The 15,183-nt window shown below is 37.7% G+C and overlaps 1 protein-coding gene across 8 annotated transcripts in view; it reads right to left on the minus strand.

The window, feature by feature from the left end:
* Nucleotides 1-15,183, minus strand: part of OSBPL6 (oxysterol binding protein like 6) — a 257,856-nt gene that overhangs the window by 19,824 nt on the left and 222,849 nt on the right. For all 8 annotated transcript variants that reach the window (XM_027866186.1, XM_027866187.1, XM_027866193.1 and 5 more), the window contains 6 exons: nt 8,749-8,836; nt 7,668-7,921; nt 6,377-6,514; nt 5,968-6,031; nt 3,580-3,658; nt 775-919 (listed from right to left, as the gene is read on the minus strand). In XM_027866186.1, coding sequence (XP_027721987.1) covers nt 775-919; nt 3,580-3,658; nt 5,968-6,031; nt 6,377-6,514; nt 7,668-7,921; nt 8,749-8,836 — 768 coding nt within the window. The remainder of the gene's footprint in view (nt 1-774; nt 920-3,579; nt 3,659-5,967; nt 6,032-6,376; nt 6,515-7,667; nt 7,922-8,748; nt 8,837-15,183) is intronic.

A 15,183-nucleotide genomic window follows, 5' to 3' on the forward strand; every position in this document is an offset into this window, starting at 1 on the left:
ACTTCTGGATTGATAGAGTTTCTATTTGCAAAGTGTCAGTTAACACTACTAAGTTAAAACATAGCCTTGTTCTTTAGCTCTGGGTCCCCCACCAAACAGGAGAATAAGTAGTTATTTCAGAAAGAGTTATTTTAAGATAAAGAAAAGGTACATAAAATGAAAGGAAACCCTCATTTAGAGCTTGGGGCAAGGGACTGAGAAAAACATGACCTAAAATTAAGCCGGCATTTGTGTGCCATATTGGAATCAGCCCAATAATTTCAAAATGTTGAAATAAATGAAAGGCATATTCTTTGTATCAGGCTAGTGTTTTTAGTCTACTCATACAGAAATACAACATGTAACTGTGGCATCCCAACCAGTATTTCCAATTCAGAGAAAGAAGGGAAGAATGCCTTTGTGAGTATTTGGGTACCTCATGCATTTGTCATTTTAATAACTTACCTTCCTGAGGCCAAAGGTCTATTTTTCTGTTGATCAGTTTTCCATGTGGGTCATAATAGTTGGGATAAACTGATAGCAAGATAGTGGCAACTAGCATGTACTTTATTGCTGCATTTAAGTGTCCTTAGAAGCTGATAACAACTTCATAAACTTCATTATCATAAATATGATCAGCTAAAAATGAATACTAGGGGAAAATAAGTACATGCAAAGACGATTTTTAAAAACAATTCAACCTAGTCAAAACATTTGAGCTTGCTGTTTCTTAGTATTAAATGTTCTGTCTCTTCCCTTAGGACATATTTTATTTTCCTTGACCATATTATTTACCTTGATAAATGTGAGTTTACAGATACAAATACTGCTCTTTGTATTTCTAATAGTGATTTCTCCATAATGCTCTATCCATCTCCTCCCACTGAGGATGTTATGGATGCATGTCGTGACTTTGTTCCATACGTAGTAATCTCCATACCTAGAGAGAGAGTGTGTTACTACTAAAACAATGAAATGCACAGACATCTCTACTTATGCACTGAAGGTAAACCTAAAACTAGTCATCCAAAGCTCCTGTCCCTTTATTTTAATTCTTGCTACCTCCTTGGAGGTTTTTAAGTGGTCAGTGATTTTTCTGATAGCAGATTCTAAGTTTCTGATCCTGACCCATAAATACATGAGATAAGAGTGATTATTTGGAAAGAATTAATGGCCTTTCCCAGATAATTCCACAAAGCTGTTACAAATTCAGTGGACTAATGTAAGGTTATCAGCATTTTTCCCAAGAAATATATGTGGAAATATGTTTTCATAGCTCTTTGAATTCATCTCACACATGAATTTGCATACATTTACATAATCTAGTTAAAAAATCAACAATTCCAAATTAAAATAAATGAATTGGTATAGTCTAATGCACACAATACACCAATGCATAGGCTATGCACCACCATATACTATATTACACACTCTTGCTTTATATATTTACATCTATACAAAGTATTTCTATTTCAATGTATAAAATTAGCTACATAGACATATGTACATATGAGTATATATATATACACACACATGAATTTTTATCTATAGTTAGCTATGTAGACACATACATATGTATATTTATATATATAAAAGTTTTCTATTTATACATCTACAGTTAACTATATAAATGCCCACATACATAAATATACATATACTTGTACACACATACATGTATGTGTGATTACACTGGTGTGGAAATTCCCTCCTTGATGGACACTGGTAATGCATGTGTAACTCAGAGTCTGAACAACTGAGAGGTTAAGTGACTTACCCATAGTGACACAATTAGTATATGTCAGGTGCAAAATTGGAAGCCAGGATGTCCTGATTTTGACACTGGCCCTATGCATACTACGTTATCTTGTCTCTCATACAAATAAATGACATGCACAGTGGAGAAGGTAGAAATAATGAAGGGGAGGAGAGAGAGAGTGCAAAACTATGCAAATGAATTATTCAGAGTCACTAGAAGAGGTAGTGCTGACAGGCATCTGTGGAAGCAGCCTGGTTTCGCTAGGCTGACTTCCAAAATAAGGAACAGTTCCTCAGAACTGTCCCTAGTGCTTTTAGGGACAAGGTGGCCAAAGCAGGACATTCTTGGAGAAATGGGATTGATAGTAGGCTGAAATGGACACATTTCAATGCTACACAGTACATATTAACTCTTCTTTGGTTAATTTGGATATGGTCATCTTTACCATGGAACACAAATTGCTTAGGATAGAAAGTTCAATGCATGTGCTTGTAGAGCCTTGGATTTCCAAAGTTCCCATAGGTCATTAACAAATATTTCTCAAGCACAGACCTGATAATGTCACTTCCTTGCTCAAAAATCTCCAGTGGCTCCCTTTATATTCAAATGCATACTTCTCTCTTTGGCATTTAAAGCCCTTCACAATCTGGCTCCTACTTATCCATATTATTTCACATTATTCACTCCACTCACAGGCTCCACATTCCAGTCATACAGGCCTATGTACTATTTGTTCCATGTTTGTGACATCCCAACTTTTATCTATGTATCTTTGCTCAGGCTTTTCCCCGTGCCTAAAATTCTGTCTTCCCAACTCGACCTCCTGCACCATGTTTTTTCTGGATGCTCCATGTTGTGTCCAAAATTATTTTCTGTTTACACTATCTATTTTGTATTTCTTACCTATGAACATGTTATCTTCTTAGAGTTTAATGAAACCTCAGAAGCACAGAATTTGAGGGTTGGAATGGATCTGAGCAGCCATTGACCCCAACCCATCCATGGAAGGACTCCGCATTATAATATACTTGACCAGCTCTTGAAAGCAGGCATTGCTATAATTTTGTGTTTTTGTATCCATAGCATCTTGGACATAATTAGCACTTAATAAATGCTTTTTTGAATTAAATTGACACTTCAAAATCAGCTTAGATTTACATAATAATAACATTTATATAGCCCTTTAAGATTTTGCAAAGGGTTTTTTTTTTTTCATGGATAGGGCCTGTATCTATGATTTTATTTGTATATGGAATTCCCAGATGAGGAAAGTCCTTCTACTAGTGGAGGTTGGAACCTTTTATGTAACTTAAGAATTTTGAAGATCCTCAGAGCAGTGAGAAGTTAAATGATTTGCCCAGGGTCACACAGCCAGTATGTGAATTTTTGTCTTCCTTCATAACCTGGTCCCTGCCTATCTTTCCAGTAGTCTTACACCATACTTCTCTCTACATACTCTATAATCGAGTGACACTGAACTCCTTGCTGTGTCTTGAACACAACATAACCTCCCTACTCTGGGCATTTTCACTGGCTGGCTGTTCCCTGTGCCTGAACTACTCTTCTTCTTCCTCTCCAACTCCTGTTTTCACTGGCTTCCTTCAAGTCTCAGCTAAAATCTCACCTTGTACAAGAAGCCTTTCCCAGTCCTTCTTAATCTTGGTGTCTTCCCTCTAAGTAAACCTCCAATTCACTCTGTCTATATCTTGACCAACTCCCCATCCACTACACCATGCTGTCTTTCATACTACAATAATATCAGTAGAAGTTCCACATTAAAAGAAAGTTCTCTTTGGCCCCAATAATGTTTAAAAGTACTGTTCTTTAGAAAAAAGGGAACCTACTTTGGAAGTGTCACATTCAGTGTTCCTACAGGTAGGATTTCCATGGATTTCCCCCAGAACTTGTTTTTCCATCTTATATCTGACAGAAAAGGTGAAGGACAAAAGAGAAATAGATTTCAATTACAAGAATTTATTCTCTAGCTATTCTATGTGGTTAGATATGCGATGGGGATCCTGGAATGGTAGATGTCAGGTTAGGAAACAATGAAAAAGTTACTTCTGATAAAATCAAAGATATCAGATATTAAGGCAACGAGTCTTCTGAAGATTACCTGAGCATGAAGAGATCAGATATGACTCTGAAAGATATAAATGACACCTCTCTACAACGGATGCTTCATTTTTCTGCCCAAATAATAAAATGAAATAAAGCTGTATACTATGAACAAGCAAATGTCAAGTGCTTTGAAATAGACAGGGGGCATATATGATAACTATAAGGTGTAAAGAATGAATATGCCATATATCAGTTGTATGTTCATAATACTGTAATGCCATGTATTATCATTCATATTTATGAAATATATTCCTCAAGGAAGTAAGAATACAAATTTGACACTATAGATGCTAAAAGTTTATGAAGAAATGGAGTCAGATCCATCCCAACAGATTAAGTGATATACAGACTAATCAGGTAATATCTGGATGTTGATTCTCTCCACTCTTAGGAAATGGGTTATACGCCTATTGGTAATTATTTCCCTCTTCTATCTGGATAAAATAAAGAGACGTTAGATTTTTAATCACAGAACTTTAGCACCTTTGATGAATGGTAAATATTCTCTGAAAGACATTTTGTAAATGCCCTGTGTTTCTTTTATCACAGGCATATTACTAAAACACACATATATAGTCTGTCTCTCTTTCTCTCTCTCTCCCCCCTGTACTTTTCTTTCTACCTCTATCTATAGATAAACATGTCTCTCCCTCTTCATACCACCCCCCTCACTGAACCGTCCCTTGTAACAAACCACCCCCTCCCCAAACAAACAGTTAAGCAACAGCCTCTCAGGTACCCTACAGATGTACTAAGAGGAAGGTAAGTGTATTTCATCATCTCTTACACAGGACTCACTGCTTTATTTTCTTTGTTGAAAATGTATTTTGAAGTGAGATTTTATGTTTTCTGCACTAAAGTCTGTGTTTGAAAATGCTTCAGGTTTGGGTGGTTTATATGAGCAACACAACATCCTTTAGGACATTAAAAATTACCTATTATATACAGATGACTCTATTCACAGGCACTGGCCTAATTTGTATATTGTCTTCACCGGAATTTCTATAGATTTTGTGGTTCTGCCTGAAACTTGCCAGCTGGGCCCAGATTAACCCTAATTAATCAGAGATTTTAATGCTTTGACATTTTACTTCTACCTCTGACCTCTCTTTAGAGGCAAACAGGTGGCACAGTGGATAGAGTACAGGGCCTGATGTCAGGGAGAACCGAGTTCAGATCTGACCTCAGATACTTACCAGCTATGTGACCCTGGACAAGTCACTTAGACCTCTGTCTGCCTCAGTTTTCTCAACTGTAAAAATGGGTATAATAACAGCACCTACCTCCCAGGGTTGTTATGAGGATAAAATGAGATAATGTCTGTAAAGTATTTAGCCCAGTGCCTGGGACACTCTATATAAATGCCTCTGTCCTTCCCTTCCATTTGTAACATGTGTCATTTTGTATTACAGTTATCTAGGTATGTTCCATACACCTCAACCTCACTATAGATACCATGAAGGCAGGGATTGTTGGCCTCTTATGTAGATTTTTTATTCCCTGTAGGACTGGCCTGCGCAACCTCTATATTTTCACAGGGCCCCCCACCCCCACCGAAATCCTTTGGCAGGCTGCAGGTTGTGCAGGCCTGCTGCTGGCATATTCTGCTCTTCACACAGTAGGTGATTAATGAATGTTTGTTTGATATTTGATGAGTGACTTCACAGATAAATTTAAATTGTCCTCACAAATACTGAAAATGTAATCATCATGTTTATGCAAACAAGTAAAACAGCATTTAGAAAGGATGTTGTAGAGTCTTTCCTTTAAGATTACAAAATCTTTGTGAACATTTTATCTTTAATCTTCAGAGAAGGGGAGCAGATTTAATGGTCTTCATTTTTAAGCATGTGAGTATCAGGGATGTAAAATGACTTGCCCAAAGTCACAGTATCAACAGTGATGCCTCAACTGAGAGTACAGCTGCCTACTAGCCTGATTTTTTCCTAATTTAAAGTTGTAAATTCAATTACTTAAAACTGAACTCAACAGCAATTAGTAACATCCTCTGAGATCATGAGTTGGAACTTTACATAGAATTCATTTGGAGATGAGAAACTTCTTCAATTGCTCATCAATGTGACCTTTAAGTTATAAAAAATAGTACAAACCTTGCCAAAACACAAAATTCTTTGATTCACAATGACAGGCAGAAATGGGTGGATGGTGGCTAACCTGGTTAAAGAAAAGGAAGAAAAAGAATCACACAGAGTATCTAGAAATTAAGACAAAAACGCCTTCTTTTTTGCATTATATGCAATGTGAACATTCTTTTTAAATGACATTTTAAGAGATATTCAGCTCAGCTACACTTTAATGAAACAATCTTAAAATGCTTCTCTGAATTAATGGAGATTTGCACAAATAGTTTCAGGCATTAATAAGCAACATTTAAATGTACTTTAATTTGGGGGAGATTTTTTTCTACATTACTCCCAGAAGCTTTCTGGTTAGAGGACTTCTATTCCATAACAGATTTACCTACCTGTACAGAAAAGAAGTAGATAAAAGTAGATTTACCTGCTCTGAGAAAAATCGGAATCCCTTGTCTTCTCGAATGCACTCATACGTCTCACCAAGCACAGGGTTGAATGGCTTACTTCCTGCTCTGAAGTAGGTAGAGCAGTATCCTGAAACTGCGAATGCAGCAATGAGAACCTGTTAAAACATTTGAGAAAGAAAATTAATGTAGGCAAGGTGTAGCCAGGTGAGTTCCACCCCCATACTGACGCTCTAAATGTCATGCAAAGTATCTCATTTTATTTTGTTTTCTTGTTATTTGTTTACAGAATCGTTTCCCATGATGTAAGTCCTCAAAAGAAAAAGAAAAAAGGGTCTGAAACTTGAATGTGACAAGAAAGAAAATGCCTGGGATACTCTGAGAACTACCTTGGAACTGAATGACCAAGACTGGCTCTTACTTGGAACAAGGCCCCCATGATCACAGCATTATGCTCAGGTGGGGAGGGCCCGGGCACCTCTTGACTGGGTGTAGCCTTAGGCAGATGGAGGAGATTGTTTTCAGCCATAGACTGTAGTAAAGTCTAGGCCAAGGAGAAAATGAATTACTTGCCCAAACTAGGCCTAAAATCCTTATGATGTGGGCCAATAGCATTTCTTGGTTTTCAGGAGAAGCAGAGAAAAAGGGTTGCTAGGTATATCTTCAAACTACATGGGACACAACTCCTTTATATACTAAGTTAAGGAAACTTCTAAGCTGGAGTAAAATTTATATAGCGTAAATCCCTTCTCAAAAGGATATGAACCTACTTGGCCTTAATTTACTCAGGTATTAGAGAAGCCTTTAGGTGAATTGGCCTCCCTTTACTTGAAGGACATGATTTCTATCTTAATCATAGAGGGAGTGTGTCTACATCCTAAAAAAATGCAAACTACACTAATAATAACAACAATAATGATGATGATAGCTGGCATTTATCTTATGTGTTAAAGTTTGCAAAATTATCTCATTTGATCCTCACAACAATCTTGTGAGGTAGGTGTTATTATTATCCCCATTTAACAGAGAAGAAACTGAGGCAAAGAAAGGTTAAATGATTTGCTCACAGTCTCAAAGCCAGTAAATTGCTGAAGCATAATTTGAACTCAGGTCTTCCCAACTCTACAACCCAGTACCGTCTCCACTGCACCACTTAGCTGTCTAGGTGTTGATGATTTTAAAAAACAAACACAGCCAACAAGGTAAGTATTGTGGCCTAGCTGAGTCCTGTTCTGAAATTAGCTTGCAGGGTTTTTTTTGTTTTGTTTTGTTTTGTTTTGAGGAGCACTGCCTTGCGGCACCAAACATTACCATGCGCTCATATGGGTCATCAGTTTCCGAGGCCTTGTCCAAGAGCTCACTGTATTCAACTTCCTCACAGAGATGCTGCAGAGTGTTGAGGGGCTCATTCAATTCCACAGGCATGGAGACCTTAGACAGATCTTTGCCAATGTTGTTTCTCAAAATATTCCACAGATTAATGTTGCTGGTATCAGGGCATGGAGCTGGAAGACAAGTTCGACGTCCATTTCGGAATGCCCCTCCTGTAAGCTCTCCGTTAAGGACTGGAAGAGAAAGACAAGCATCATAGACTGGAAGATATTTTGTTCTTACTTTTTTCAAAGTCAGGCCCAGAGGAGTCATGTTTTTAAAAAAAAAATAAATTGTGCAAAGGCTGTACTTATTAAGCCTTCATTATAATGTCCTTTCTTAAGTACATTTAAGTAAACTGCATTCTATCAACACATGGCTATTCATTAATGCACAAACAATCATGGGAGTATAATTTACTTACCAGGTGTTAAATATATGCAAATAACATTAAAACAGACTTTCAAGAAGCAAATTAAGTGGGTGGGAAAAAGAACCAGAACTATGCCATTTTTAGTCATTGAAAACTTTACAGTAAAAGTATTCTGAGGGGTAAGAGTTATTAAGCTATAAGTGATAAGAACTTGAAGAGGAATCATATTGAAGAAGAATTAAATTGGCTTTCAGTTTGGTCCCAGAGATGACAGCACTAGGAGCAAAGTGCAGTCGTTGCAAAAACACAAATTCAGCCTTGAAGAGAACTTTTTAACAGCTAAAGCTATCCAAAGATTAAGTTCTCTCTCATTGGAGGTCCACAGGAGGAGGCTGGATTGACTCTTTGTCAGGCTATGGTAAGGATTCTATTTTGGGGCATGGGTTGGACTACATGGCTACTAAGTTGTTTTCCAAATTTAAAATTCAAGCAGTTTACTGTTTGGACCAGCTACATAAACAGAACATAAAAATTAGAAATCAATTGGGGAATCAGCTCTGGAAAGATAATTATAGAGAAAAACAATGTTTATACAGCTGGAAAAATCATTGTAGATTATACAGATCTAGAGTCCACAACACTACATACTTTGCCGAGAAATGTTGTCTGCAACACTGGTATTGTCTTCAGATATATTATCACTCACATCACTGATGTAAGACTCGTCATCCGAAGCCTAAGAAAGGAAAGGAGATGGAATTCAAAAAGTGGAAATAACTAAGTCTTTAAAAAGAACAGTCAAAACATTTGGAAGATGGTATACATGGCTGAGAGAATCCAAACCACTATTCTTAAGTAGTTAAGTCAATCTCTCCTTCTCTTTTCTTTTTTTGGCAGTTGGGGTTAAGTGACTTGCCCAGGGTCACACAGCTAGTAAGTGTCAAGTGCCTGGTCTGAGGCTGGATTTGAACTCAGGTCCTCTTGACTTCAGGGCCGGTGCTCTATCCACAACGCTACCTATATGCCTCTCTCCTTCTCTTTTCAAGAGAGGAAATGGATTAATATAAAATGGGTATCACCAGAAAAACACTAGCAATGAAAAGGCAGAAAAAACTGAGGTCATCTGTCACAAGCTGCCTTTTCTCCCAAACTCTGTACCTTAAATCCTCTTAATACCATCCTCCCAAATCACTGTTTGTGTCCTTGATTCTCATTCTTTACGGTCTCTTTCTGGAACTTGCCCCTTTAATCACCTCCTCTCCTTCCTAATTTCTGATCTCTTTATTGGCTCTTTTTTTGCTATGTACTAACATGTCCAGATCTCCCCCATCGTTATAAAAAGACCCTCATTTGACTGCTCTATCCACTTAAGCTATGGACTTCCACTTCCTCTCCCTTTTATAGCCAACCTCATAGAAAAAGCTGCCTCTAATTATTGTGTCCACTTTTATACCTCCAATTCACTTCTCAATTTCTTGGAATCTGGCTTCCACCATTTGGCTGAAACCGCTCTTTCCAAAGTTACCAATGTTCTCTTTATTGCTAAATCAACTGCCTCTTTCCAGTCTTCATTATTTTTGACTTTGCCAGTATTTGAGATTACTGACCACCTTCTCCATTTGTACACTGTCCTCCTTAGGCATTTGTGATAATGTTCTCTTAGTTTTCCTCCTACCAAACTGATCCTTCTTTGTCCCTTTGCAGACTCACAAAGTCCCTTTGCATGTCTCACCTCCTATTTGAGGGTGTTTGCCTAGAATCTGAACTGACTTCCTCTGCTCTCTCTATATCTGGTTCATTTATGTCATCAGTATCCATATTTTTGGCTATCATCTATGTAGATTACTACCCCCCCCCATTCTAATATACTTATTTGGCCCTCATCTCTTTCTTGAATTCTACTCAGATACCTCCAACTATGCTAGACAGCTTCACTAAATGTCCCATCACAAACAGCATGTTCAAAAGATAACTTATTATTTTCCTGTTCTCCTAACTTCTCTATTTCAAAGGAACCATTGGCCAGGTTTATAACATTGGAGCAATCCTAGACTCATCCTTCTCTGCTACTCCTATATCTAACCAGTTGCCAAGTTTTATCACCACAATACCTCTCATATCTGTCTCCTTTCCTGACTCACATCACAACTATCCTAATTTAGGTCCTCAGCACAGCTTTGCGTAGACTATAGTCTCTCCGACTCAAGTTTCTCCCCTCTCCAATCCATCTTCTAAACAGCTGCCAAAGTGACTCTCCTAAAATACAGATCTTTCCTAAAATACTGTGTCAACCCTCCAAGCAGTAAATTCCAGTAGCTCTGGATTACCTTCAGGATCAAATATAAACTCCTCTGTTTGGCTTTCAAGTTCTTACTACATGGACCAGGCTTCTTATGCATTACTCCACCGTGCATCCTCCTTGTTCCTGCCATTCTGGCCTATTTGCGGGTTCTTGAATACATGATACTTCATGTCCTACTTAAAAGCCTCCTATATCTAAAAGTTACTGGCACCTCATCTCCATCACTTACAAAACTCAGCTTAGCATGACAACTACATGAGTTTTCCTAATCCCCTAAAATGCTACTGTTTATATAGTAATGATCTTGTATTTATTTATACATATTTGCATATGAATTCACACATATACTTGTATACATATACAACTGCATATATGAATTTGGACAGAGATGTATATATATATGTACATACATGATGTCTGTACCAAGTCAGACTGTAAGCTCCCTGCGGGCGGGACTGTGTCATTTTTGGTCTTTGTATTCCCAGAACCTAGCACAGTGAGAGGCACTTAGCAGACACTTAATGTATGTAGATTGGACTAAATTGACCTGTTGAGACCCCATGGTCCAAGAAAATCAGACCTAGGTTCTGGCATACATAGGATTGTGAATACATATAGATATATGTATATAAGGATCAATGAAAGAAGTAAAATATCCTTTGATACTTCAAAGATTTTTAACCTATTCGGGGAAAAAAATGTTACGGTTACATAGAGCCTAAAATTGAAAAAAAAGTGATAGTGTATGTTTCTGTTTATGGATCACTAAGTCTTTGTATGACCTTGGGCACACTTCAATCTCTGGGTCTCAGTTTCCTGATCTGGAAAGTTAGACCAGATGTTCTCTAAACTCCCTCACAGCCCAACCATTCTAGGACTCCATGTCAGATAGATAGACAGATATGGATAAAATCAATGGATGAAGCAAAGAAGGAAGAGAGAAAGAAAAGAATAAATACTTATAGTGCCTACCATGTGTCAGGCACTGTGCTAAGTGCTTTACAAATATTATTTCATTCCATTTAAGAAAGAAAAAAAAAAGGAAGGAAGAAATTGTCTCTTGTTTAATTATCTACCTATCTACCTCCAGACAAAATGCTGCTGTATATAAGTGTGTGGGATTTCTATGAGTGCAGGAAAAATTCCAAGAGAACTATAGAATATAGCATACAAAATATGAGAACATATAAATTCAATAAGCACTTAATCTCTGGGGCCACAATCTCTGTGGTCACAGAAACAGCAATAGCAGTAGTCGTTGGTGATAAGAATCAGACACGTGCACATAATACACAAAAATATATACGATCTTGGCCAAAAACCAAACCAATATACTTAAGACATTTGTTTCAGGTTTATCCAACTTGTCACTAAATACATCTTAAAGGACTCTGTAATGAGTGCCATATGAAATTCCAAGGGCACAGAGACAAGTTTAGTTGGAATGAGTGGGAGGAACAACGAAAATGACATTGAGAAAACATTGCATTTTCTACTTATGAACAAGCAACATGCAGTTTTACAATCTTAAATGTCAAAACTTATTCATTCCCTCACTCAAAAACACTTACGAAGCACATGCTATACGTAGCCTACTGAGTTAGGCACTAGAGTAGATATAGGGTTTAGACCAGTTTTTATTCCTCTCGAGGTTGTCCTCTGGGCTTCTACATCCTTCCAGCTCTTCATTCTGAAGCTCACTCTAAGTACTATTTGCAGCCCCTCCCTTGGATTGGAGGGCTCCACCCAGAACCTCCTTTTAAGGAGGGTAGCCAAGACTAGCCTTGTCTCCCTTCCCCTTTATGTTACACTCTGGACTTTTCCTAACATTTCCCCTCACTCTTCACTGGGTAAGCTTAGTTTCAACCCCGCCAACCCCACCCTGCCCATGCCCCAATCCTACCCTTTTCAGTGCCTTTTATGGTTGTCTTCCTCCATTAGAATATAAGCTCCATGAGGGTAAGGATAATCTTTCTTTCCATTTCAATTTGTATTCCCAGCACTTAGCACAGTGTCTAACACAATACAAACACTTAATAAATGCTTGTTGACTAACTAATGACTGTGATAAAACACAGCCTCTGTCTTCACAGGGTTTATGGTACAGTAAAAGTGGGGGGAAGCAAAACATATAGTGATAATATATAGTAATTTGGCTAATATAGTAGCTTACATCACCTCCTTGCCTATACAGAAATAAGTTTAATTGGAATGTATGAGAGAAACAAAACAATTACTGTAAGAAAGCACTAAATTTTCTATTTAGATGAATGAGGAATGGTAGAACCTGCAAAACTTTGTGCCCCATTGGCAGAACCTCTGAAAGCCCAGGATTAGCTCTATCTCTAAAAGAGCCATCAGGAGGACTTGGTGAAGTTTTGAAATTACACATGACAAAAGTCATTCATTTATTCACACAAACATTTTATTGAACAGCTCCGACATGCAGAACACGGTCTAGGCACTGGATTAGCAACACAGTTTACATAAAACAGAGTTTGCCTTTACAGTCCTTATAATTTAGAATGCTAAGTAAAGATGAGTACAAAGATCATAATATACAAAAATACACACGTACATGAAAAATACTTAAAATACACCCCCTAAAAAATCAAAGAAAAATGAAAATGATCCATCCATATGCACAAACATTTATAACAACTCCTTTTTTTTGGGGGGGTGGTAGGCAGTGGGGTTAACTGACTGGGTCAGGGTCACACAGCTAGTAAGTATCAAGTGTCTGAGGCTGGATTTGAACTTGGATCTTCCTGGCTCCAGGGCTGGTGCTCTACCCACTGTGCCACCTAGCTTCCCCTAGCAGCTTTTTTAGTAGTAGCAAAGAACTGGAAACTAAGACACTGGACATTAATTGGAGAACAAGTTAACAAAGTATGTATGGTATATGAATGTTATGGGAAATTATTGTTCCGTAAGAAATTATGACAGGGGAGGTTTTGCAGAAGCCACAGGATTCTTGCATGAACTGATGCAGAGTGAAGTTAGCTGAACAAGGATCACAATTTATATACTAATAACACCACTGTAAAGAAAAATAATTTTAAAAGACTTAAAAAACATTGATCAATGAAATGACCAACCACAATTTCAGAGTACTAATGATGAAACATGGTACACATCCCCTCAAAAAGAAGTGATAGCCTTAAGATGCAGAATGAAACATACAATATTTTCCCACACGGCCAACGTGGGAAACTGCTTCATTTCACTATGAATTATTTGTTACAATGGGTTTGTTTTTCTTTTCCTCTTCCCCAATAAAAGAGTAGAGATAAGGGAGAGAAAGATTTAGGAATAAGGTCCATGACTCCCTTCCCGCTCTTCCCCACCCCAAATAATGAAGATTAGAAGTAATATAAGCTCATTGAGAGTAGGGATTGTCTCATTTTTTGTACTCGTATCCTTAGTGTCTAGTACGTAGGTGCCTGGCACACAGTAGGTGATTAATAAATACTTGTTTGTAGATTGATTGATTGATTGAAGGATTCGCAGTTAAGTAGGGTAGCTTTGAAAATTATATGTTGAATGTATCATATGCTTAAAAAAAAAGCAAAGCTCTCCATATAGACATTTGTAGTCTCATGTATAACTTTTTTCTATTCTACAATGTATATGGAAATGCACATTTTATTTGGTGTTTGTTAAGTTAAAAATAATACAAAGAAAAAAAGGAATCAGAAAGTTGTAAGAACAAAGTGTCATTCAAATCTATGGGAAAAATTTGGTCTGTTTTAAAGAAACTCAAATGTTACTTCACTAGGACCTCTACCACCTACTTAATGCTGAAATGTGATGGATTATTTCTAAGAACTAGCCATAACCACTTAGCATAAAGAGTGATCTGGTTTACCATATGGTGGTGGGTGGTGATTTAAAGCAAAAAAAAAACAAAAAACAAAAAACAAAAAAAAATCCCAAATCCAACCCACCTTATATTATTCAACCATGCAAAATGGATGCCAAATATCACACTCTGTCAGCAGACTCAGTGCCAGTACATAATGTGGGCATAGGGCGAAGTATGGTCTCATGTGTTCTAGCTGTTCACCAACAACCTACTTGAGGTGGGGAAGTAGACTAAAGTCATAATAAAGTGCCAGGAAGGGGGCCATATTTAGGACCAGTTGGGTGGAATTTAGGAAATAATCTAATCAAAGAAGGGGAAGAGTTTTCGAATACTTGACTGATTTACTTGGTTGAACCAACTGTTAAGTGCAGTGGGGTCCTCATAAACATCCAAATATGACTGAAGTAAAAGCATCCTCAACTTGACCCCAACATTCCAGGGAAGCATGATAGGATTCATAATACAAAGAGGAGTGAATATAGGACTACCCTAGATATGAAATTGATTCAACAAACATAAATTCAGGACCCACAGTGAAAAGAGCATTTAACTCTGGAGTCAGAGGACCTAGGTTTAAATCTTGCTTTTACTAGCTTTGAAACCTTGGGCAAGTCAGGTAAGTTGTCTAGGCTTTGTTTATCTGTAAAATGAGGGAACTGGACTAGATTGTGTTTAGAGGTGCCTTCCAGCTTGAGATATATGATACTAAGATCCTACTATGTGCTAGGTGCTGCAGATATAAAAATGAAGAGTGATACAGGGGGCAGCTAGGTGGTGCAGCGGATAGAGTAGCAGCCCTGGAGTCAGGAGGACCTGAGTTCAAATCTGGCCTCAGACACTTGACACTTACTAGCTGTATGACCCTGGGCAAGTCATTTAATCCCATTGCCTAGCCCCCCCCCCCCAAAAAAGAGTG

This window comes from Vombatus ursinus, unplaced genomic scaffold (assembly GCF_900497805.2).
Source record: "Vombatus ursinus unplaced genomic scaffold, bare-nosed wombat genome assembly UNPS02014779.1, whole genome shotgun sequence".
NCBI classification, from domain to species: domain Eukaryota; kingdom Metazoa; phylum Chordata; class Mammalia; order Diprotodontia; family Vombatidae; genus Vombatus; species Vombatus ursinus.